The sequence below is a fragment of the Labeo rohita genome, chromosome 11, assembly GCF_022985175.1.
Source record: "Labeo rohita strain BAU-BD-2019 chromosome 11, IGBB_LRoh.1.0, whole genome shotgun sequence".
NCBI classification, from domain to species: domain Eukaryota; kingdom Metazoa; phylum Chordata; class Actinopteri; order Cypriniformes; family Cyprinidae; genus Labeo; species Labeo rohita.
Window position 1 is genome coordinate 13,924,532 of NC_066879.1, and position 24,428 is coordinate 13,948,959.

A 24,428-nucleotide genomic window follows, 5' to 3' on the forward strand; every position below is an offset into this window, starting at 1 on the left:
TGATTAGCATGTTGTTAACATGTTTCTAACATGATTAGCATGTTATTATCATTTTGTTAGCATGTTTCTAACATAATTAGCATGTTGTTAGCATGATTAACATGTTGTTAGCATGTTACTAGCATGTTACTAGCACGTTGCTAGCATGTTTCTATCATGATTAGCAAGTTTTTAGCATGATTAGCATGTTACTAGTATGTTGTTAGCATGATTAGCAAATTACTAGCATGTTGCTAGCACGATTTAGCTAGATAGATTAGAAATATTAGAAATATTAGAGTGGAAGCTTAAATGAGTGTAAATGGATTAGAAATAGTACATAGAAGTGACGCTTGATTGAGCCTCAAGGGATTCTGGGAATTTAGATTTGAATTTTGTCAGTTGGAGTTTGAATAGTGTTGGTTCATTTGAACATTCTGTCAATGTAAATCTATGGGATTTTGGTGGTTTTGAAAGTCTGGATTATGAAAACCGAAGAAGAAGAAGAAGAAGAATCTTAAATAGTAGATCAATAAAAACAAACAAACAAAAAATAAAAACTACACCGTGTGACGGCGTCATATCCTTGTGATTTGAATATCCGGTGGGCGGGGCGGTGTTGCTGCACGGGAGTAGTGGATTTGATCCCGGCTGACAGAATTATGTTTTAACCGCTTATACGTGCGAATCCAGTCCAAAGCTCTTTACAGATCAAACTTAAGGTGAGTAATCTCAACAAGTTTCTGTTGTTTCGATCAGTTTTAAAAAGTTTAATCAGTTTCCGCAGACAACAACTTTGTAGTGTTTTGAGGTATTTCCTCGGGTGAAGCGCCTCTGTGTCTTTGTGGGAAAACTCTGCGATTGATTGCTCGTACATCCAATGAGAGCGCGAGTAGAGGAGGACCCGCCTCTGAGTTAGTCGGCTCAGCCAATCAAGAGCTAGAAGAGGCGGGCTCTCGTCTATAACAATGAGGAAGGGGTGGTGTCTCCACAAGATGAAAAAGTGAAAATCGCTTTTGTCATTTTAATAACAACCTGTGTAAAACTATCTAGTGTTTTTATGGTAAATTGTTGTGTTCTGTTTCTGATAATCAATATTCGCTGATGCTGTTTTCATTACAAAGTAAAATTCAGTGACCTCAAAGTCGTACCCTGGTACTTTTACTATGTACCATAATAGTCAATGATTACTATATTCATATACAGGTGTTGACGTGTTATTTCAGCACTAAAAAACTTTGAAGTGTGACTATAATCATGTACTTTAATGTATAAATCAATGCATGTCAATGGATATGTTGTAATGGTTTTATATGTGTAATTGTGTGTTTGATTATTTTTCTTTTGCATGTTTGCAGTCTAATTCTATTTTCTCTTCTGGAACACTAAAGTCATGGCAGCAAATAAGGGCAAAAACCAAAGTTCCCTGGTTCTGCATAAGGTGATCATGGTGGGCAGCGGTGGCGTGGGAAAATCAGCTCTGACACTGCAGTTCATGTATGACGAGGTGAACACGCTTTCACTGAAACACACATTCTTACATGAATCAGTTTTTATTTAAGCCGCAGGAATTGTTTTTTTCAAAATTATCATTATTCCTTATTATTATAGTACTTATTAATAATTTAAATGTTTTTTTTTGTAACATAATTTTAGCTTAAGTTTTAGTTTTTTTTTGCGATGTGCTTTTGTTATGTTTTATATTTCTATTTAGTTTTATTTCAGGTTCAGTTTTAGTCATTTTAGTACTTTGGCTTTTTATTTTAGATATGTTTTATTAATATTTATATTTCTTATTGTATTTTTATTTTAGTTTTAGTGTTTTTTTAATACTTAAAATCATTTCAGTTTAGGTTTTTTTTTCATAATTATAGTTTTTTGTTTTTATTATTTTTCTAATTTTAGTTTTTAGATTTTATTGTTTTATATTTTTATATTTAGCGTTAATGTATTTTTATTTTTATTTTAGTCAATTTAGTACTTTAACTTATTTCAGTTCGTTTCTATTTAGCTTTAATCTATTTTTATTTCAGTTTTAGTAAATCTAGTATTTTAACTTATTTCAGTTAGTTTTATTAAATAATTCTATTTAGCTTTAATTTATTTTTAATTTGTAGTTTTAGTAATTTTGGTACATAAACTTATTTTATTTCATTTTGGTTTTATATTTATTAATATTTCTTGTTTAGTTATTTAGTTTTAGTATTTTTAATACTTAAAAATATTGTAGGTAGTTTTTTTTATTCTTTTGTATATTTCTATTTAGCTTTAATCTATTTTTATTTCAGTTTTAGTAAATCTAGTATTTTAACTTATTTCAGTTAGTTTTATTAAATAATTCTATTTAGCTTTAATTTATTTTTAATATGTAGTTTTAGTAATTTTAGTACATAAACTTATTTTATTTCATTTTGGTTTTATATTTTATAATATTTCTTGTTTGCTTATTTAGTTTTAGTATTTTTAATACTTAAAAATATTGTAGGTAGTTTTTTATTGTTTTGTATATTTCTATTTAGCTTTAATCTATTTTTATTTCAGGTTTAGTAAATCTGGTATTTTAACATATTTCAGTTAGTTTTATTAAGTAATTCTATTTAGCTTTAATTTATTTTTAATTTGTAGTTTTAGTAATTTTAGTATATAAACATATTTTATTTCATTTAGGTTTCATATTTTTTAATATTTCTGGTTTGTCTTAATTTTTAGTTTAGTTTTAGTATTTTTAATACTTCGAATTATTTCAGCCAGTTTTTTATTGTTTTTTTTTTTTTAATGTTTCTGTTTAACTTTAATGTATTTTTTATTTCAGTTTTAGTAAATTTAGTACTATAACTTATTTCAGTTTTTTAAAATGATTCTATTTAGCTTTCATTTATGTTTAATTTTAGTACTATTAATTTAAGTATTTCAACTTATTTAATTGAGGTTTCTTAATCTTTATATTCCTCTTGTGCTTTAATTAATTTTTATTTTAGTTTTAGTAATTTTAGTACTTTCAATTAAGTAAACTTTACATAAAATTTATGCTGAAGTACTAAAATTACTTGTAATTTTAATTTGTTTTAAGTTTAAGCATTTTGTCTAATGTTTTATTTCATTTAACCTTTCATTTTAATCTCACATATGATTTTTATTAGTATTAGTCTTAGTTAAAAACAACACCACTGATTCTATAGGAAAAACTATTACCGTTATAACCAATACTTTGTAATCTGCATTGCTCGCCTCTGCCTCAGTTTGTGGAGGACTACGAACCCACCAAGGCCGACAGTTACCGGAAGAAGGTGGTCCTGGATGGAGAGGAGGTACAGATTGATATTTTGGATACGGCGGGGCAGGAAGACTACGCCGCCATCAGGGACAACTACTTCCGCAGCGGAGAGGGTTTCCTTCTGGTGTTCTCCATAACAGAGTCTGAGTCCTTCAGCGCCACGTCAGAGTTTAGGTCAGCTCTTCACGAGTCACTGGACGTCCTGCTTATCTGCTGTTCTAGTGCGTTCAGTTCTAGTTTGGAAGAATCGCAGTTACCGCACTGTATGTTCTCAGAATGTTGTTATCGTTACAGCGGCATCCTGCACACTGCAAAACTCTCAAGCTATCAGATACAGAGCTAGAATCAGGTTATTTGTCCTCACTGACAGCAAAATTCAGAGCGGTGGTTCTCAGCTTGAAATTAGTCAAAACAAGCTTTAAAATAAGTTAAAAAAGCTGAAAATCAAGATGTGAGCTGGCATTATCTTTCTTACTTTAATTCATTTTCTGGAAATTGGAATCATAAAATCATGGAAATTAAAATCTTTAAAAAGTAAAATAAATTAAATCAGAACAGAAAAGGCCTAAATAAAGTGTTATTGTAGATCTGGAAAAGTCATAAACAAATGTTAAAATTAATTAGATCTTAATTAAAAATCAGATAAATGAAAGAAAGAGAGAAGGAAGAACTGAAAAAGACCCATATTATAAAAATGAATAAAATATAAATAAATAAGGAAAGAAAGAAAGCCTCAATACATGAGAGAATTTCAAAAGTGGGATTTCTAGACTTGGAAAAGTCATGGAAATTGATAAAATCTTAAACAATTAGAATAAAATAAAATAAATCAGAACTGAAAAAAACCTAAATAGATGAGAGAATTTCAAAAGTGTGATTTCTAGACCTGGAAATATCATGGAAATTAATCAAACTTAAAACTTGATTTAAAAAAAATTAAATAAAGAAAGAAAAAAAAGGACTGGAAAAATAAAAAATATATGAGGGAATTTCTAGAAATATGAGTGTGATTTCTAGACCTGGAAATATCATGGAAAATAACACAATCTTTAAAAAATAAAATAAATAAAATTAAATAAAAATAAATGGAGATTTTTAAAATGAATATTTTTCTAGTTGTGTTGAGCACTAAAGTATTTTATTAAATAGAAATTGTTATTTGTGAGAAAAAAATATTTTTTAAAAACCCTGTAATGTCAATGATTAGAAATAATGATTTAAAATAATTTGTAATAAAAAAAAAAAAGTAGATCCTGAAGAATGTTCAGTTATTGAAACCTTAAAAGTTATTGAAATGGAATTATATATCATAATTATTCAGTATTTATTGCCAATTGTAGTTAAAAATTAACAGCTTTGTCATTACAGCAGAAGTAAAAAAAAATCTGTTCTTGAATATATGAGGGAATATTAATATATATTAATATATAAGTGTATATTAATTAGTATATATAATTCTGATTTGAAAAATTCTTAAAATACTTTAACGAATATACATTTTTCAAGCTCTAGAATATTTTATTGGGTAGAAATAGCAGTTTGTAAGTAAAAATACATATATTATTGGTGCTCAATTAATATTTTTATTATTAGTAATGTTGAAAACTATTTTTGCTGCTTAATATTTTTGTGGATTTTTTTTTTAAATAGAAAGTTCAAAAGAACAGCATTTTATTTGAAATTAAAATATTTATTAATATATTTACTGTCACTTTTGATCAATTTAATGCATATTTTTTAATAGTACTCACCCCAAATATTGGAATGGTATTTTATCATGGTTTCCACTAAAATATTGTGCAGCACAACTGATACACATTGATAATAATCAAAAATACTTGTAGAGCACCAAATGATTTCTGAAGGATCATGTGACACTGAAGACTGGAGTAATGATGCTAAAAATTCAGCTTTGATCGCAGAAATAAATGACAGATTAAAACATATTCACATAACAAACAGCTATTTTAAATTGTAATAATATTTCACATTTTTAAATGTATTTGCAGACTTAATTATTCCAAACTTTCAACTATGTAGATGACATTATGTGTTACTGGTCCACACAGGGAGCAGATCCTGAGAGTGAAAGCGGAGGAGGATAAAATCCCTCTGTTATTGGTGGGGAATAAGTCAGATTTGGAGGACAGGAGGCAGGTGTCTGCAGACGAGGCCCGAACCAAAGCGGAGGAGTGGTCCGTTCAGTATGTGGAAACATCAGCCAAAACCAGAGCGAACGTCGATAAGGTTTCGTGCACTAAATATCCTGATACTTTCAGAATACGTGATCTCGCATGTGAACCCTATGAAGCATCTATGAAGCTCGTTTTGTTGTTCGCAGGTCTTCTTTGATTTGATGAGGGAGGTGCGGACGAAGAAGATGTCCGAGAACAAGGAGAAGAACGGGAAGAAGAGCGGGAAGAAAAAGAAGAGCCTGAAAGAGAGATGCACGCTGCTTTGAGCCGCACAAGCGCTTGATTTCCACGTCAAGCTTTCCTGTCCTGGACTGAGCCGTTCTTCTGATGCTGAGGAGACCAGATCCTCCAGATCAACCTCCTCCTTAAGCGTTTTTTTGCCAAATACAATCAAACCTGAACCGTAAGCCACTGTGGCGATCTTTAAAGGACTTTTTATACATTTCTACCAGTTCAAATCAGTAGCGTAACTCTAATATGTGAAATATGGAGGCTTTCCAAAAGTCACTTTTTTACACTCAAGGAATATTCATTATGCCGCATTTATGAAACAGGAATAGAATGCATTTCTAAATTGTTGCATTGAATTAAATGCTACAGTTTGTGACTAACTATTCAGAAATGAGTTCTGCTTGTGTTTCATGAATTTCTTTTTTTACTTTATCACACTTCTTGTGCTAAATACTCTATTTTATCAGCCTTTCACGTCTTTAAATGCAAAGGCAACAGACATATGCCATATGTATTTGTTTTGAATGCATTATCATGCAACTTAACACGGCTGAGGAAGGTGAATGCGTGTGGTGAGGTTGACAAATTTCACTATGCGCGCTCACCAAATGTGTTGCTTTTATTATAAAACAGGCACAGTTGGAATTATGATATTTTTGTAATCAAACCACTTGTTTATTGATTTCTCTGCCTGGTGATTATAGACCAAATAAACCTTCTATGAATTTGTTATGATTCTCTGTGATGCGTTTTGTGTTCCAGCGCTGAAACGGTCAACAAGAAGATGCTGGAATTTTGCATTGCACTCTTGTTTCTGCATTTGATGGCCTCCGGAGTTTTGACAAAGGATGGCAGCAGGGCCATAAGAGTTTATGAGAGCAGTAAAATGTGTCCGGAGGTAATCAGTCACCTTGACTTTGAATGTGAGAAACCGCCTATTCAGCATTTAACACCCCATTGTAAAGACGCTTGTGATGGGCTTCACTTAAACATGCACAAGCCTGAGGATGCTGAGACTTTCAAGATGCGACTGCAAAAAAATAAATAAAATTAAAGTAAATAAAAATTCAAAATAAGAAGTTTCTATGCAAACTTTGTGTTTAAAAAAATGAAATGTATTAAATTAATAAAAACAAGGAAAATCCATGCAAACTTGCATGCATCAATAGAGTTCATAGAATTTTTTTAAATTATTTTTTTTTAAATAAGTTATTTTCTTGTGTTGTGATTAAATACAGATGTTTTTAATGTATATTATGTGAAGACTTTTCTTCCAAATAGAAAAAGTTGCAGATAAACCTTTCATTTTAGCTAAAATAATTAATTAATACAATTAGTAAATAGTAATATATTATCTTATTTTCGCTTAAATACATACTTTTTAGTCATTTTGTCTGGCAATTTTTACCGTTACGCTAATTATTTATTTTCCTTCGTCCGCTGAGGTAAATCTGACGTTGAGGATTATATTTACATATTTGGTAAATTCACTGTTATGAATGTTTTGAATTTTGTTAACATTTTTGATGAAAAAACTCTAAATTCACAGGTTAATGTGTAGCTGACATTTGTAACTTACAACTTACATTTGTACTTTTTCATTCATGTAAATTGGTCCTTGACATGCTCATCTGGATAGATTACTTACAAATTGTAATCCGTTACTGATTCTGAATTACATGACAAAAATTGTAGTTAGTAACGTAATCCATTATATTACACATTTTAGGTAATGTAATCAGATTACTTTTAGATTACTTTTGACCTAACTTGTTTATCACATTGATTTAAATAGGATAATATTTTAACATTTTGACATAAAAATACAAAGAGTTGTTATTAACAACATGGAGTGCATTAGACATTACATTACGTTAAGTTTTCCTAAACTGGTGTTCGTCAAGAAAATTCAGGAGGTTTATCAGTTTAAAGAAAAACTAATAATTAAATCATAAAAAAGTTAAATTAACACAAATCATTAAAAAAAAGTGCTAAAAATGAAATATATTATTTGTTTACCTGCATGTCATGTGACCATAACCAAGCTCAGAGAGCCAATGAACATGCACATGTGATACTTAATTATCAAAATATTTGTTTTCAAATCTCAAGGGAACTTCAAGTACATATATGCATTTGAATATTTTTAAAAGACAAAAGCCTTCCAAAGACATATAAATACATGGTTAAATAACCTACAGAATGATAATTTAACTAAAAATTAATGTGTTCTATAATTAATTCTTAAACCTGAAAAGATTTTTGTAAATTAGTGGTCATATAATAATGAATAATGACCGATCTTTGTGTGAATGTCCACAAAACGTGAAGACTTTCTGAATGTATATTAGCAGGAGGCGATTTTAAGAAGGAACATTTAAAAGATGAAAAAGAGGAATTAGGGGAAATCAGTAAATTATGAATAATTTATTGCTATTATGTAAATAATATGTAATCATGTAATCCATAAAAAAGTAACTGTAGTCTGATTATGAGTATTTTTGGAATCTGATTGTGTAATCCAGATTACATGTAATCAGTTACTACCCAGCTCTGTGTGTGTATATTTATTTATTTATTTATTTAGAATGTTTGGTTGAAAATGTTGTGAAAATGTTAATGCACAAATATATGTATATGTGAAAAAATGTCCAAACTTGAGAAGCGAATATTTCTAAGATTAATTGCAGCCTTTATCTCACAAGGCGCATGTAATTCAGTTAAACTGTTACGCCAAAAAAATGCATGTAATTCATATATTTTTGATAATATTTATTGATAGGTAAGGATGCAATACAATGTTTACATGTTTTTTTACATAGTGCAAAATTATACATATGTTATACATATACTGTAAATTATACATATGACCCAAACATACACAAGTTAACACACTGGCTCAGTTAACATAAATAGTACAGTACTAATAGTAACATAGACTTTAGTTGGGTTTTAAATAATATTATAGATTCTGTAAACATTAATAACTATACAATTAGGGACAGCCTGCTTTTCCTGGGATTGCAAGATGAACTACTGATGAAGAAGGATGTGAGGTGAACATTGTTGAACTGTACAGTTCTTAACAGTTGCCTCAAGACACCAGTGTTCTGGTGGAGAGATGCGATTCCCAGGATGCTGAGGATAAATCAGGGAAGACGGGAGAGCTGGTGTTTGGAAGACGGAGGATGGAGAAACTACAGAAGGATGTTCACTGGCTTTTTGTAATTCCCTTCCTTTTGCATCAACCAGCTGCTGCTCAACTACAGGTACAAAACAACATAATATAAGCAAACTGAGCAGTAAATTATATTTTAGCAGAAGTATTGTGGTAGTATTTACCTCTTCACATAGAAGAGCATGTATCCGTTCTTCCCGATGTTACTTGACGCCTTCTCCCAGCTGGATCTTTTGATGCTGGTATCGCTGCACTCCAGCCATCCGGATCCAGTGAAGTCACGGATGTGACTGATGTAGTGACCTATATGATGGAAGAACTTTAGTGTGATCCTGAATTGAGTGAATGAGACAACTGAAAATACAGAAGATATTCTTACCACAATACAAACTGCTGCCCAGATGAGACACGACTCCAGCTAGTCTGTACTGAGTGCAGCTGCTGTTTGATGCTTCCACCTGTTTAACATAAACACTGATTATTAGATGATCTATCATTCAATCTATCATTCTGTAGTTCTATATATTGTTTTAGGATTCATATTGTAATTTCATTGTTAGTTCTATCTATCTACACTGTAAAAAACAAAAAACAATTTGTTGAGTCAGCTTAAAATAATTTGTTACCCTGTAGTTCAGTCAACTCAAATAAGTTTAGTAAACTTAAAATGTTAAGTTGTACTAAGTGACAACTTAGATGTTTGTTAAACTTAAAAGCTGGGTAAGTAACCCAGCTGCCTTAAAATGTTAAGTTGAATCACTCAAATATCTAACTTTTTTTTGAGTTGACTGAATTATTATAACAAATTATTTTAAGTTGACTCAACAAATGTTTTTTTTTACAGTATACCTACCTATCTATCTATCTATCTATCTGTATATCTGTCTATCTATATATGGTTTTATCTTTAATTTTATAAATCTATCTATCAATCCATATAATATTCTATCTATTTATCAGCGGTTCTAATTATTGTTTGGTTGTTTATTATTCTATATAACATTCTCTGTCATATTTCATGCATTGCTGTCTATATCTTTCCTGTTGTCCTGCAGTCTCAACCCTATCTTTCTTCCTTCTTTCTTGCTGTTGCTTTGTGCCTTTTCTCTTTGTCACTCTCATCGCTCTGCTCTCTGTAGAAGACCATACAACACATAAAACAAAACATTCAGTAAATATTCAATCTTTCAAACATAGTTTTTCAGGGCAATGTCTTCTTTGTCTTTTAGATGAATTCAGATGATTGTTCCTTAAGTGTCCAGATGTCCAGATGTTTGATGGACTGACCCGTACCTGTACTGCAGGACAATGCAAACTCTTCTGGAACTTCCAGTCGATTCTTCAGCTTGCACATTGAGGATGTAATGTCAAAGCGCATGACTAGAAGGACCAGCACTCTGTAGAGATTCAGATGTTCGGAAATTATAAACTAGCTCATGTTTAGTAATTCTGCAGGATATAAATTGATTAACAACGTGTCGTACCGTGGAAGGCTGATTAGTTCCAGCGACTCTGAGGCCGTAGAGCCGGCACACTCACTGCAGGAGCATTCAAACGAAGATGTCTGGAGAACACAAACACGAACGTCAGCCAATCAGAATATGCATCGTCCTACTGATATGATGACACTAATGATGACTTACTTTGAAGTACTGCTGCAGGCTGTCAACGAGGCATCCTTGAGGACTAATGACCAAAGAGAGGTAGTTGGAATCCTCTCTGAAGCTCCTCTGGAAGCCACAGCTGAAACGACAGAAGAACCTTAGCAACACATGTAATGAGTCTTAAATGAGTGCAGGTGTGGATGTGTGATGCTACCTGTCACAGGTGCGCCGGCGGTTGAGCTGGAACTCCATACTGGCTACAGGGCAGGTGTACTGAGGCCAGCAGCTCTGCAGAAGCTCGCCTTCCTCTTTCAGATGTGCCAGGCAAACCATCAGGAATTCATGGGCGTCCTGAAAACGAGCAAAGGATAAGGTTAAACGCAAGTCTGAAAATGATACATTTGAACATGTATATACAGTTAATCGTCTCTCTTACCTGTTGATGGTCTCCCAAGAAATCTGGATGGCGAGTTTCAATGCATCTCTTCACCGTAGACAAGAGCTTTGCTTTCAGATTCTTGTCGTTGCCTGTCAGCCTTGTCATATGCAGGTCAGTAAGCGCCCTGGAGAGAGAAAATATTATGGAAGTTTTGCAATGTTTTTATTTAAAATGAATGTTGCATGAATGTTGCATAAATTCAGTGTTGGTACCTGAGCATCGTGCTTCCGTCATTCCACCGCTCCCGCTGGGAAAGCACATTATCCCGGAAGGGGGAAACGGTGAGGAGGCACTGCAACACGGAGTTCATGTAGCACGTGTTGCCTAAATTGGGAAAACTACAACAGGTCTTCAATTAGAGGGCGTCTATGAAAGGCACATTGTATTTGAGTATGTACATTCAATCTAACATTTACCCCAAGTGCTTGATTTTGGTCGGCGATGCTGTCGGTACAACATCTTCCGACTCGGCATCGTCCTCCCTATTGCTGCCGCTACTCTGCGGCTCGATCTCGATCCGCTCCTGCTGTGGACTGCCCTGTATGAGCTGCAGTATTTCGGCCTGAGACAGACCGTTGGACTGCACCGTCATACTGGCTAACACACCGAGGATGCTGGGAAAACATCAGGGATACGGTTGAGATCAAAGGTTTACATACACCTTGCAGAATCTGGATGTTATTTTTTATTTAGTACTGACCTGAATAAGATATTTCACATAAAAGATGTTTACATATAGTCCACAAGTGGAAATAATAGTTTAATTTATATTTCCAACAATGACTATGATTTTGAGATCCATTTTTTCACACTGAGGGTAAAAACTTTTGAACAGAATGAAGATATTTAGATGCCTAAATGCCATAGTTTTTCATTTAGTACTGCCCTTTAGAAGCTACAGAAGACATTTGCATGTTTTGCAGAAGACAAAATAAGTTACATTTACCCTGATCTTCAAATTCAATTTAATGCATTGTGCTTCCTTCTGAAGCATCAGTGTTTAAACCTTCTTTAATAGTTGCATATGAGCCCCTAAGTTGTCCTCAGCGTGAAAAGAAGTATCTCAAAATTATACAGTCATTGTTAGAAAGGGTTAAAATACACAAAAATGCTGAAAACCAAAGAATTTGTGGAACCTGAAAGAAACCATTTAGTTGTTTGTAAACTTTTGTCCTCAACTGTATGTTTAACAATAGTGCAAAAGTTGGGTTCCAGAAGTTAAAATCCCACTCATCTTTTCCATAAGGGATTTTTTTACACAATGAGGTTGTTAATTGATGAGATATGCTTATTTGAAGCCATGGGAACCAATTCCAGTTAATTTCAGTAACTACAATACATCAAAATACAACATTCTCAGCACTCACCAGTCGAGATCCGCATCAGAGATGGTTTGATCACCACCTGCATCTGTAAAGAATGGATTATTACACATCACATATTAAGCTAATGAATTATATACTAACTAATTATTACAGTAACCAATTTAATAAACTTAGTAACCTCTAACCTTCAAGAAGCGCTGCGGCCTGAAGTTCAGCGAGCAGGTCGATCTTCTCGCTGTCTTCGGATGAGGAAACACCCACAGCGCTGGTGGAGGTGAAACCTCCGCTGGTCTCCAGATCTGAAGATTTGTGTTCTGGAGATGAGGAGGAATCATCAGCGCTGATGGAGGTGAAACCTCCGCTGGTCTCCAGATCTGATAGTTTGTCTTCTGGAGATGAGGAGGAATCATCAGCGCTGATGGAGGTGAAACCTCCACTGGTCTCCAGATCTGATGGTCCATTTGAGGAAGAACCATCAGTGCTGGAAGAGGTGCTCGACTCTCCAGGTACATCTGTGAACCACAAAACCGTGGTGATGTGATGTTTTAATGCAAAGTATGAAAGCTGTTTCAAGTTCAAACCACACACAAAGATTGTAAAACTGACTAACCTCTGATAACTTCCATGTCCAGGGTTTCATCCAGCAGATCTGAAGCACTGCTGTCTGTGGACGTGGAAGTATCTTCAATGCCCGAAGTGGAGCTTTGCTCATCTGTGTGAAGATATTCATATGTGTTTTTAATTGTGCACACTAGACGGATGAGATTTAAGCATGTAAATCATGCAAACAATTTCTCACCTTTGATTGCTTCTTTCTCCTGGCTCTCATCCTGCAAATCAACCTCTGGATCAGAGGATCCGCTGACCGCAGGTGAGGAAGAAGCATCGTCATGTGTGTCGATTCCGGTTGACTGAGTCTCAATAGACTCAACCACCTCACACGAAGACACACATGACAGAAAAGATAGCATTCTGCAAAAAACCCGGCGCAGAGATGGAAACTTGCGCTTTCGGGAGGAAGAAGAGGGAGCTTGGACACCTTCAGCAGGTGCAGCGGCTGAGGCCTCCACATCTGGAGAAGATGACCCAAACTTGCCCCACTTCTTCTTTCTCTTCTGCTCGTTTTTGGACTTTCGATCCATTTCGTCAACACAACCAAACAATGAATGTCACTAACCAAATTCTAGAGAGATAATAAGCATAAATCAGAATGTTGAACATTGTTAAGAGTACTTGTGCTTTTTAATCTGTTAATTGGGGAGATCCACGTTTTGTACTACATGTTGTTGCAGGAAGACTTATTATTTATGATAAATAATTACTGGAATATAGTGTGACAACTATCCCCGATTGTTTTTCTAATAGCCAGAGGTACTTCAATGATACAGTAAGTGACTCACCTGACTCCTGATCACCCAACACCCGTGTTCAGATCTTCGCCCTGTTTTTACAGCTTGGAATTCCATGTCATAATTGGATCAACATCCCAACATTCTATTTGAGCGCTTCTCTGATGAATTGTTTACATTTGAATTAGATGCTTCTTGGACAGTGGCAGGTTCAGAACGCGCTCTTACAAACACATGTGTGACCCTGGACCACAAAACCAGTCTTAAGTCGCTGGGGTATATATTTGGCAATAGCCAAAAATACATTGTATGGGTCAAAATTATAGATTTTTCTTTTATGCCAAAAATCATTAGGAAATTAAGTAAAGATCATGTTCCATGGAGATATTTTGTAAATTTCCTACTGTAAATTTATAAAAACTTAATTTTTGATTAGTAATATGCATTGCAAAGAACTTAATTTGGACAACTTTAAAGGTGATTTTCTCAATATTTTGATTTTTTTGCACCCTCAGATTCCATATACTGAAATAGTTGTATCTCGGCCAAATATTCTATCCTAACAAACCATATATCAATGGAAAGCTTATTTATTCAGCTTTCAGATGATGTATTAAGCTCACACTTATGACTGGTTTTGTGGTCCATGGTCACATATTGTGGTACTTTTTCAGTGTTCTTTGAAGTAAAATATAAAGTACAAATTTATATTTTATTCCTCGGTTCCTCATTTGGATTCCAGCGTCTGCTAAATGAAGGCATATAAATGTCTGGTTTAATTATATTCAATAAAATAATGATATAAATGTAAAATTAGTCATTGCCATTCTTTTTGTCTTACCTTTCATACTAAGTTTAGTTGTATAAAATTTAATTTGTCATGGGAAAATGGAGACGCGTTCTATTTTGCACTACTTTTATTTTTTTTTTTTTAATTTCATTTCTGACTTGTGAGTATATTATGCAGAATGTGCCAGCTACTGTACGGTTTTGACCAGCAGGTGTTGCCAGAATGTCGTGTTTTATCCTTCGAATCAGGGATGAACTGATTTTAACCTATGACTGAAATACTGTTTACTATTGTCCTCTTTTTAGAGCTGTTTTAGCTACAGCAGAATTAAATTTTTGTTTGCATTACTGACACTATTCACCTGTTTAACACTAGCTGCTTTGACACAATCTGTATTGTATAAAACGCTATAGAAATAAAGGTGACTTGACTTTTTTAGCCAGTGTACTCACACTTTCACTCAGATTTTTTAATGTTCATCCAATCTCATTTTGTAAGTGACTTTTCTTTCTGTTTTAGAGAGAATTTTTTTGGATTGTCTGACTAAGAGAACATTATAACTTTTGGATTGTCTGACTAATGAGAACAATTCTCAAAAAAAAACCTATTCAAAGCTGATTTGTGTTTAGGACACTGTTTCCACAGGACATAATAAAAAATTATCTGCCATTTAAAATTTGTATTTAAACAAAAATGACAGTGCCATTATGTATTTAAGAAAAATACAGCCAAGAGGGAAAGGCCATGTGTGACAAAGTTAGGACACCCTATGAGTCAATTACCTGTAGATCCACTTTTAGCAGCAGTAACTTGAAACATTCATTTCCTGTGTGACAGTCTCTCACATCGTTCTGGAAGAATTTGGACCACTCTTTTTTTCAATGTTGCTCCAGTTTATTGAGGTTTGTGGGCATTTGCTTATGCACAGCTCTCACCACAGCATTTGAGTCAGAATGAGGTCTGGACTTGGACTGGGCTATTGCAACACTTTGATTCTTTTCTTTTCAGCCATTCTGTTGTAGATTTGATGGTGTGCTTGGGATCATTGTCCTGTTGCATGACCCAATTTTGGCCCAACTTTAGATGTCGGACAGATGCCCTTGCATTTGACTCTAGAATACTTTGATATACAGAGGAGTTCATGGCCAACTCAGTGACTGTGAGGTGCCCAGGTCCTGTGGCTACAAAACAAGCCCAAAATGATCAGCCCTCCTCCAGCATGCTTGTCTTTTGGTATGAGGTGTTTGTGCTGATATGCTCTTTAGGTTTTCACCAAACTTGGCGCTGTGCATTATGGCCAAACATCTCCAATTCAGTCTCGTCTGTTCAAAGGACGTTATTCTGGAAGACTTGTGTTTTGTTCAGATGTAACTTTGCAGACCTAAACTGTGCTGCAATGCTTTTCTTTTTTTTTTAGATAGAAGAGGCTTTCTTCTGACAAGCCTTCCAAACATGTCATTTTTGTCCCATATTTTTCTAATGCCATTGTCATAAACTTTATCATTTAACATGTTAACTGAGTCCTGTAGAGTCTGAGGTGTAGTTCTTTGGTTGTCTGCCATTTCTCTGAGCTTTACACGATCTGATCTTGGGGTGAATTTTCTGGGACGTCCACTTCTGGAAGGAGAGGTGTCTGTTTTAAATGTCTTCCACTTGTGAATAAACTTCAAATTGCTTGGAAATGGCCGTATTACTCTTCTCAGATTGATGGCAGCAACAATTGCTTCTCTAAGATGATTGCTGATGTCTTACCTCCTAGGAATTGTGTTGACACACACCTGAAGGCTCCAGACCAGCAAACTGACAAAGCTTATGCTTTTATAAAGGCGCTCAGACTGGCTGATGATCAGTTAATCAAAGGTATTTGATTGGCAGTGCTTGATTGTTATTTACCCTCTTAATTCCAATGTTAACAGTAAGGTAACTAACTTTGTCACACATGGTTTTTCCATTTTGGCTTTATTTTTGTTCAGTAAATAATGACACGGTGCAATTTGTCATGTGTTGTTGTTCATCTGAGGTTTCATTGTCGAAATTTTAAGGCCAGCCAAGGACCAGTTTTTTTTAATGATGTCCTGATACGGAAAACCATGGAATTCAATAGGGTGTCCTAACTTTTTCACATGATTGTATATGGAAACTAAGTTAAGGTGAAAATTTAAGCCTATTACTTTTTTGTATATTTTTTTTCTGTGTATACTTTATATTTCTCTTGCTTCTATAACTGTACTGCCTTAATGATTTAATGTTTTGTACTGTTTAATATATATATATATATATATATATATATATATATATATATATATATATATATACACTACCGTTCAAAAGTTTGGGGTCAGTAAGACTTGTAATAGTCTTTAAAGAAGTCTCTTATGCTCATCAAGGCTGCATTTATTTGATTAAAAATATAGAAAAAAAAAACAGTAATATTGCAAAATGTTTTTACAATATAAAATAATGTTTTTTTTTATTTTAACATACTTTAAAATGGAATTTATTCCTGTGATGAAAAGCTGAATTTTTATCAGCTGTCACTCCAGTCTTAAGTGTCACATGATCCTTCAGAAATCATTCTAATATGCGGATTTATTATTAGAACGATCAATGTTGGATAATATCAACAGTTGTGCTGCCAAATATTTTTTGGAACCTGTGATTTTTTTTTTTTTTTTTTTTCAGGATTCTTTCATGAATAACAAGTTTAAAAAGTACAGTGTTTATTCAAAATATAAATATTTTATAACAATGTAAATTATTTATTATTAACTTTTAATAAACTTTTAATTATTAACTTAATACATCCTTGGTGAATAAAAGTATTAATTTCTTTAAAAAAAAAGAAACAATAAAAATGTACTGACCCCAAACTTTTGAACGGTAGTGTGTATATATATATATATATATATATATATATCTATATATATATATATATATATATATATATATAGGAAGATTCGCGATACGCAGTCTGAAGTCCCAAAATGAATCAAATGAGTCGCGATCCGAAGTGTGGATCTGAATCAAATGATTAGCGATACGCGCTCCAGAGTTCCTTTTTAAAACCAAATGCTAACTTGCTTCGAATTAAATGATTCACGATACGTGATCCGATCGGGCCGCTTTGAAACAGCAATGGTCTGATTCAGAGTTTCGAAAAGCTCCGTTTCGCCCATTAATATACTGTACGTCCTTTTTAAAGTCATTACAAGCGATGTCGAAGTTCTAAAATGAATGGCTCCTTTAAACTAGTTTTTGCTAGTGGATAGATTGAACTGAATGATCGAAGTCACGGTTTGAGTTTGAATCAATCGGAGCGGTTCCAGCGTAAATGACTCACTCAGTTGAATCAGTTGTTCGACCGGTTTTCGCGCCTTCCGCCATGTTTGTACGACACCGTTAGTACTACTACTGGCTTAACTCGCTAGTTTTATGAGATTTAACAGAAATAAGTGAAAAAATATGATGTTTACAAATAAAATATCAGTATTTCTATTCCGAAGAGACCTACTTTCAACGTCGAAGACATTCAACATAAATCTACGAACATATTCAGGTGAGGTAAACCGGTGAACTAGTGAAACACTTCATTAATATGACGAGCTGCACTTAAAATACATCTTAGATAAACATATTGTGCATTATGATCGAGTTTGTAGCTTAATTCACTATATTTGAAATAGTTTGAGCACTGCAGTTATGACGGTTCAAAAAGAAATCAGTTTAAACCATCCAGTCATCTCATCCCATTGAGGTCAAATGTTACATTTATCAGTATATATTACAAAAAAAAAAAAAAGTTTTTTTTATTGTATTAGTCTAACGTTATATAGAGTGATAGCCAATGTAAACAGAGCAAATGGGAAGCAGATGAACACAAAAGAGGTGATGCGTTGAGTTGATTCACTGAGAATGATTCAGTTGTGTCGTGTGTTTTGTTCCAGTGCTCATGAATCAGTGATCTGGTGTTTGTCAGATGTTCAGCGCTGTCTGTTCATTCACGTTTATAAGTGTCCCTGTGGCTGGAGATCTGCGGACATTGCTGAATATGCTCAGTTCTACCTGGTTGAGATGGTGATGGCCATTGATTCGATCCACAGACTCGGCTATGCCCTCCACTAATATTGGCACCCTTGGTAAATATGAGCAAAGAAGGCTATGAAAATAAATTCACAAAATGCTAACCTTTCATTGAAGTAAAACAATTAAAAGTGGGTGGAAACTTACGTTATGAAATAAATGTTTTTCTCATATGCATGTTGGGCACAATTATTGGCACCCTTAGGAAGTATAATGAGTAAAATATCTCTGAAGTATATTCCCATTCATATTTGCATTTATTTAGCACACTAGAATGGCTAGGAGTATGATATTGTCCAGCAATAACGTCCTGTTTCACAGGATTATAAATATGAGGAGCACAAAGGCCAGATTTCCTTAATCATCCATCACAAGGAATAAAACCAAATAATATAGCTCTGATGTGCAGAACAAGATTGTTGAGCTTCACAAAATAGAAAGTGGCTGTAAGAAAAGAGCTAAAGCATTGAAAATCCCAATTTCCATCATTAGGACAATAATTAAGAATTCCAATCAACTAAAGATGTTACAAATCTGCCTGGAAAAGGACGTGTGTCTATATCATCCTAATGCATGGTGAGGAGGAGAGTTTAAGTGTCCAAAGACTCTCCAAGGATCACAGTAGGAGAATGCAGAGATTAGTTGAGTCTTGGGGCCAAAAGACTAAAACAAAAATTCAAACAGCCCCTACGTCACCACATGTTGTTCAGGAGGGTTTTAAGAATAATCCTCCTTGCTCATCCAAAAACAAACTCCAGTATATTCAGTTGTCAGACACAACTTGAATTTCAAATGGGAAGGGCTTCTGTGGTCAGATGAAACTAAAAAAAAGAGCTTTCTGGCAGCAAACACTCAAGATAGGTTTGGTACAAAAAGTACCCCTTGTCCACGGTTAATTATACTGCTGGATTTTTAATGTTGTGGGCTTATTTTCCTGCCAGAGGCCCTGGACATCTTGTTCAGATACATGGCATCATTGGATTCTAGCAAATACCAGCAGATAAAATATGTAAATCTGACTGCATCTGTTAGAAGTTCTATAATGAGCTGTGGTTGGATCTTCCATCAGGACAGTGATCCAAATCAAACATCGAAATCAACACAAAAATGTGTCACTGAGCATAAAATGAAGCTTCTGCCATGGCCGTCCCAGTTGCCTGACCTGAACCCTATAGAAAATGCGTGAGGTGAACTGAAGAGAAGAAGCACCAGCACGGAGCTGGGAAACTAAAGGATCTGAAGAGTTTCTGTATGAAGGAATGGTCTCTGATCTCTTGTCAGGTGTTCTCCAAACTCTTCAGGCTGTTATCTTGAATAAAGGACATTCCAATAATTGGGTGCCAATAATTGTGGTCAACATGAACTACAGAAAAACATTTATTTCATAAAGAGATTTTCCCCCTGCTTTCCATGGTTTTACTTAAATGATAGGTTAGAATATTGTGAATGAAAGATTAAAAGGATAAACAATGCAGATTTATTCTTACAGCCACCTTTGCTCATATTTACCAAGGGTGCCAATATTAGTGGAGGGCACTATATATCACTGTAAACAGGAGAACTTGAAGTTTCAGTCTAGCTAATTTAAAGGCACAATTTTCCTTTTGTCTTCTCTAAGAATTAATGAATTTCCAAAATTTTAAGAAAATCGCAAGTAACAATTGGAGGTTTTTTACTGTGCACTCAAACAGAAACTCATGAAGTTTGGATTTTTTTTCTTTAGAAAGTTGTGTTTGGGTGTTTTACACTTCAAAATAAAATTTCATCTACATATAACATTCCCCATGCAAGTCATAGCCATTTATTACAATATTGGTATAGGCGCTTTCAGTGAAAAAGAGGTCTATTTAGTTTATTGACAGTATAGATGTGTTCAAAAATGTTTAGGAAGTAAAGTAAATAGAAACAGTGTTATGTAATAAGAAAACACAGTAAAAAAAAAAAAAAATAAATAAATAAAAGGTGAGTTTTTTTTTTTTCAGAAAAATGTATTTCCAGAGTGTGAACAACAAACGCAAACAGTGCAGCAAGTAGTGAAAACAACTGCACAAATGGTCTTATGCAACAAATATACAAAGAGTGCAAATGATTGACAAACTACACACAAAATGAGAGAAAATATACAGAGTGCAACAGAAAAAATAGTGCAAATGATCGTTATAAACTGTATGAGGAGAATTACCATAATATAACAGTCAAATGGATCGATCCGCTGGCTGCATTTGCGTTTTACCGGGACAGCTCATAGCGATGTGAAAACAAATTCCAGCGCATTATGGGATATGTACTGCTGTTATCCTTGTTTTTGTTTTGTTTTGTGTCAAAGTGCTCTGTCGTGTGTTTTTCTATGCTTTTTCAGAGAGTGCTGTCATGTGTTTGTTTTCATGCACACACAACGCACTTTACTTTCACTTTGAGTTTGTTCAAATTTCCAAAGAAACACGTTAATTGGTGGTTCAAAAGTCCAACCACTGTGTTTACTGGTTGAATAGATGACAGTTTGAACCAGTCTGGGCACGGGGGTGGGACTAAGCATCAACAGGAAAAAAGCTTAGCTTTGCGGTACTTTTTAAATCATTCAGATTGGATGAGAGGTTCAAAAGTTATTAGAGATTTAATAACAATAGTTATTTTTAGCCTCGGGCGGCTGTCTCGGCCTTTGAGGGTTAATGTCATCACACAGTGGTTTTAATCAAAAAGTTATCTAAAGGACGTTTAGTACAGGGTCAGTGGGACAACTTGATTTTTTTTATGATTTTTTAGAAGTGTAACTTTTAAAAAATCTTTGGTGTGTAAATTATTGAATTTAATTTACCTGTCTTTAATTTCACTTTTTGCATGTTTATAATTTTCCACTATGTAAATGAATCTGATATCTGGTGTAACTCTTCTTAATCTCCCCTGTGTTGGGGCATTTTTTAAAAAATATAGATTTTTAAAGATCTACTCAGTTCATCTAATTTTATCTAATATTTTTGTTCTATTTGTTTATCTTTGAACAATATTATGTTATATTTTAAGATCAAAACATTACGCAGGTTCACAAATCTGTCAGTAAATTCTCAGCACATAGAGACTTTTTCACCTAGTCTGTTCCCCAAACTAGCAAATACAAAAAAAAACGTCGAAACCAGTTGAAGGATAATAATTTAATTGATGTTAACTGAAAAAACAGATATAATACAGACAAATTATAAAGTTTGGCTTAATAAATATTAAATCCTTTTATGCAAAAGTAGTTTTTGTAAATTATATGATGATAGATCATAACCTAGATGTGCTCTAACAGAAACCTGGCTAAAGCCGGATGATTACATGACTTTAAATGAGTCTACACCCCAAGATTACTGTTATAAACATGAGCCACGTCCAAAAGGTAAAGCAGAGGTGTTGCTACAATTCATAGTAATACTTTCAGTATTCCTCAGAGGTTTGGTTTCACTTAAATCGTTATGTATTAACGAATGTACGGTAAGTAATGATGCTTTATGTAACAGTTTATTTTAATGTAATAAGTGTTAATGTTAAATCCCTTGTGACGCTTGGACTGGCTACTGTATACGAACAGGACACCACGTAGACTTTATTAAAGAATTTCTATCTGAGTTAGTGCTGGCTGCAGATAAAGTCTTTTAAAGTCTATCAGTGTAGTAATGATAAAGATGAATTTGTATCAGCATTTATAGACTTTATAAACTCTATTGGACTTAGATAACGTGTAAGGACCTACTCGTTGTCATATACTGAAGCATGGAGAGATAAACAACAAAAACTAGTGTTAATCTTCTCTAAAAGCACTCAGCCTCCACCCTAACAAACATATAAGAACGGTTATGAAAATTATATTTTTGATATTAGTAAAAAGAGTGACCGAATTATAGTTTCATGTGCATGACTTTGTTCGTTCATTTCCACATCAAGGCATCATTTTAAGCGTCTTAAAAGCAAACACCAAACTGTATTTATTCAAAATACTGAGTGAATCTGCCGTAAACCCCAAATTTTCACTCATGGTGTTATTTCTGCTTTTATATCTGAAAGGTAAGACTCATTCATTCCTTTGTTAGACTTAATTGTGATCTTGTGAAAACCCCAGTGCTACAAAACTGTGACTTAAGCTTCATTTGGCAGAAAATTATTATCTGGAAATTGTACATTTTCAGAAATTCACACTTTTTGATTCACATTCTGATTTGTGTTTCTGGTTTATACTGTATGTTTAGACTGACACTGTTCACACTGGATCAGTTTGTGCTCCTGCAGGAGACGTCACTGTGCATGTTACAGGTAAATATTGCTGTGCTACTTTGTTCTTTTCCCTTAATTTGAATCTTTCAGATTCTAGAGAGATAAGCCTGATATATAGACAAATGTGTTTTATTTTATCTTCAGGTGTCTGTCGACTCAGTTGCCCTCTGAAACCTTCATCTGGTTCAAGAACGAAGTTCGTTTGGATCTCCACAATTCCAGCAATCAACTTGTGCACACTGGAATGCTTTGAAACGTTCCCATCGGCTGAGACGCTCATCAGTGTCACCCGTGAGTATAAACACTTGATCTATGTGTCATTGTGAATCTGATTGATTCTTTAAGGCTCCAGATGTGGGGTATGAGAGCGCTGGAATACAAGCTGTGTATTTATTACACAGTGTTTTATTGTGTTTTATTTTTTACAAATTGATTTTGCAGTCTCAGTAGTATTAGGGTGAATTCAGGTGAACAGCTACTGTTTGACACTGAGTTGACTGTTGAAAAGTCACCCATTTACCCTAAAAAAAAGTAAAAATTTAATTCATGACGGAGACAAAATATAAAAATGTTCGGCGGCTCATACAGTGCAATGCCAGGCAAATCAAAGCTTTGTGAGCACAGTGAATTGTTCATCTGGAGATACACCTCTGACATCCTGTTTGTATCAGGAATGCACTATAAGGTTAAAGGTCCTCAGTTATAAACTTTATTTCATGATGTAGTATCAGACTAAAAAAAAGTGTTTTGCTGGTTTGGCATCAAGGACAACAGTATACTAAGATTAGATAAGACTATCATTTAATCATTTACAAATGTACTGCACATTATTTCGAATTCCTTTCAAACCATGAAATGCTGAGCTGTTTCTTTTCCCAGAACAAATGGGAAAAGAAAAATGGCTCATATGTTTCCACATCCAGTCTGATACATGAAAGACCTAACCTATGTGTTATGCACAGAGCTTTTGCTTAAAAGAGTGTTACTTAAAAGATTGAAAAGAAAGAAAGTTGAAATTTAGTTTCATAATTTCATAAAGGTCATTGATGTTTTACAATATGAGTAGGTGCATTTAAAGCCGAATGCAATATTTGTTCATTAAATATATTCATAATGATGAAACAACCCAAGCGTTAATGTTAGGAAGAATGCTATGCCGACACCAACAGCGACATGGTTCAGGATCAGCGCAGTTTTGGAGCTCCTTTTTGCATACTCTATATGTCCAGCCAAGTTAGCATCTCGAGTCTGTGAAAACACAAATGTCAAGCATATCAAAGTGAGTTTGAAAGCCCGCTAATGAAAAACACATATCCAGAAGCTTTAGCTGCTTTAAAAAAAAAAAAAAAAACTAAAACCAGCCAAAGCTGGTTGGTCTTAGCTGGTTTTAACCGGTCTCCCAGCCTGTGGTCAAATGAGCTATGGCTAACTAAAACCAACCAACCAGCGTAGGCTGGTTTCAGCTAGTTTTTTCAGCAGGGAGAAGTTTAGTACAGAACCTCATACTGTATAAGACGAGCAAAAAAAAAAGTAAATCGTGTATGATTTAACAATTAATTCCCGGCGCACAAAATAACTTGTTCCCTCGTTTTGCTAAATTATGCACACAAAACAATTCATTCGCTCGTTTTACTAAATTGTGCGCACAACATAGTTTGTTCCCTTGTTACTAATTTGTGCACATAAAACAGTTAATTCCCTCGTTTTAATAAATTGTGTGCAAAAAATAATTTGTA

The 24,428-nt window shown here is 34.0% G+C and overlaps 2 protein-coding genes across 3 annotated transcripts in view; one reads left to right on the top strand and one right to left on the bottom strand.

The window, feature by feature from the left end:
- The first annotated feature begins 570 nt into the window (after positions 1–570).
- ralbb (v-ral simian leukemia viral oncogene homolog Bb (ras related)) lies at positions 571–6,409 on the top strand. 2 transcript variants are annotated; one of them, XM_051123424.1, is made up of 5 exons: positions 571–701; positions 1,371–1,486; positions 3,219–3,427; positions 5,323–5,500; positions 5,595–6,409. In XM_051123424.1, exons 2-5 carry the CDS (start codon positions 1,373–1,375, stop codon positions 5,712–5,714), a joined length of 621 nt encoding a protein of 206 aa, XP_050979381.1. In that variant the 5' UTR covers positions 571–701; positions 1,371–1,372; the 3' UTR covers positions 5,715–6,409. The 2 variants fall into 2 exon arrangements, with proteins under 2 accessions (XP_050979381.1, XP_050979380.1); XM_051123423.1 differs by having other exon boundaries at positions 584–701; positions 1,338–1,486.
- Positions 6,410–23,775: 17,366 nt separating this feature from the next.
- LOC127173389 (transmembrane protein 91) overlaps positions 23,776–24,428 on the bottom strand; it is a 36,581-nt gene continuing 35,928 nt past the window's right edge. Inside the window, exon 2 of the mRNA XM_051123241.1 lies at positions 23,776–23,940. Within this exon, the coding sequence (XP_050979198.1) occupies positions 23,791–23,940 (150 nt within the window). The 3' untranslated portion in view covers positions 23,776–23,790. The remainder of the gene's footprint in view (positions 23,941–24,428) is intronic.

Coding starts and splice junctions, on each gene's coding strand:
- ralbb (XM_051123424.1), top strand. CDS start 1,373: ATGGCAGCAAATAAGGGCAAAAACCAAAGTTCCCTGGTTCTGCATAAG. Junction 3,428..5,322: donor AGCGCCACGTCAGAGTTTAG/GTCAGCTCTTCA, acceptor TGGTCCACACAG/GGAGCAGATCCTGAGAGTGA. Junction 5,501..5,594: donor CCAGAGCGAACGTCGATAAG/GTTTCGTGCACT, acceptor TGTTGTTCGCAG/GTCTTCTTTGATTTGATGAG.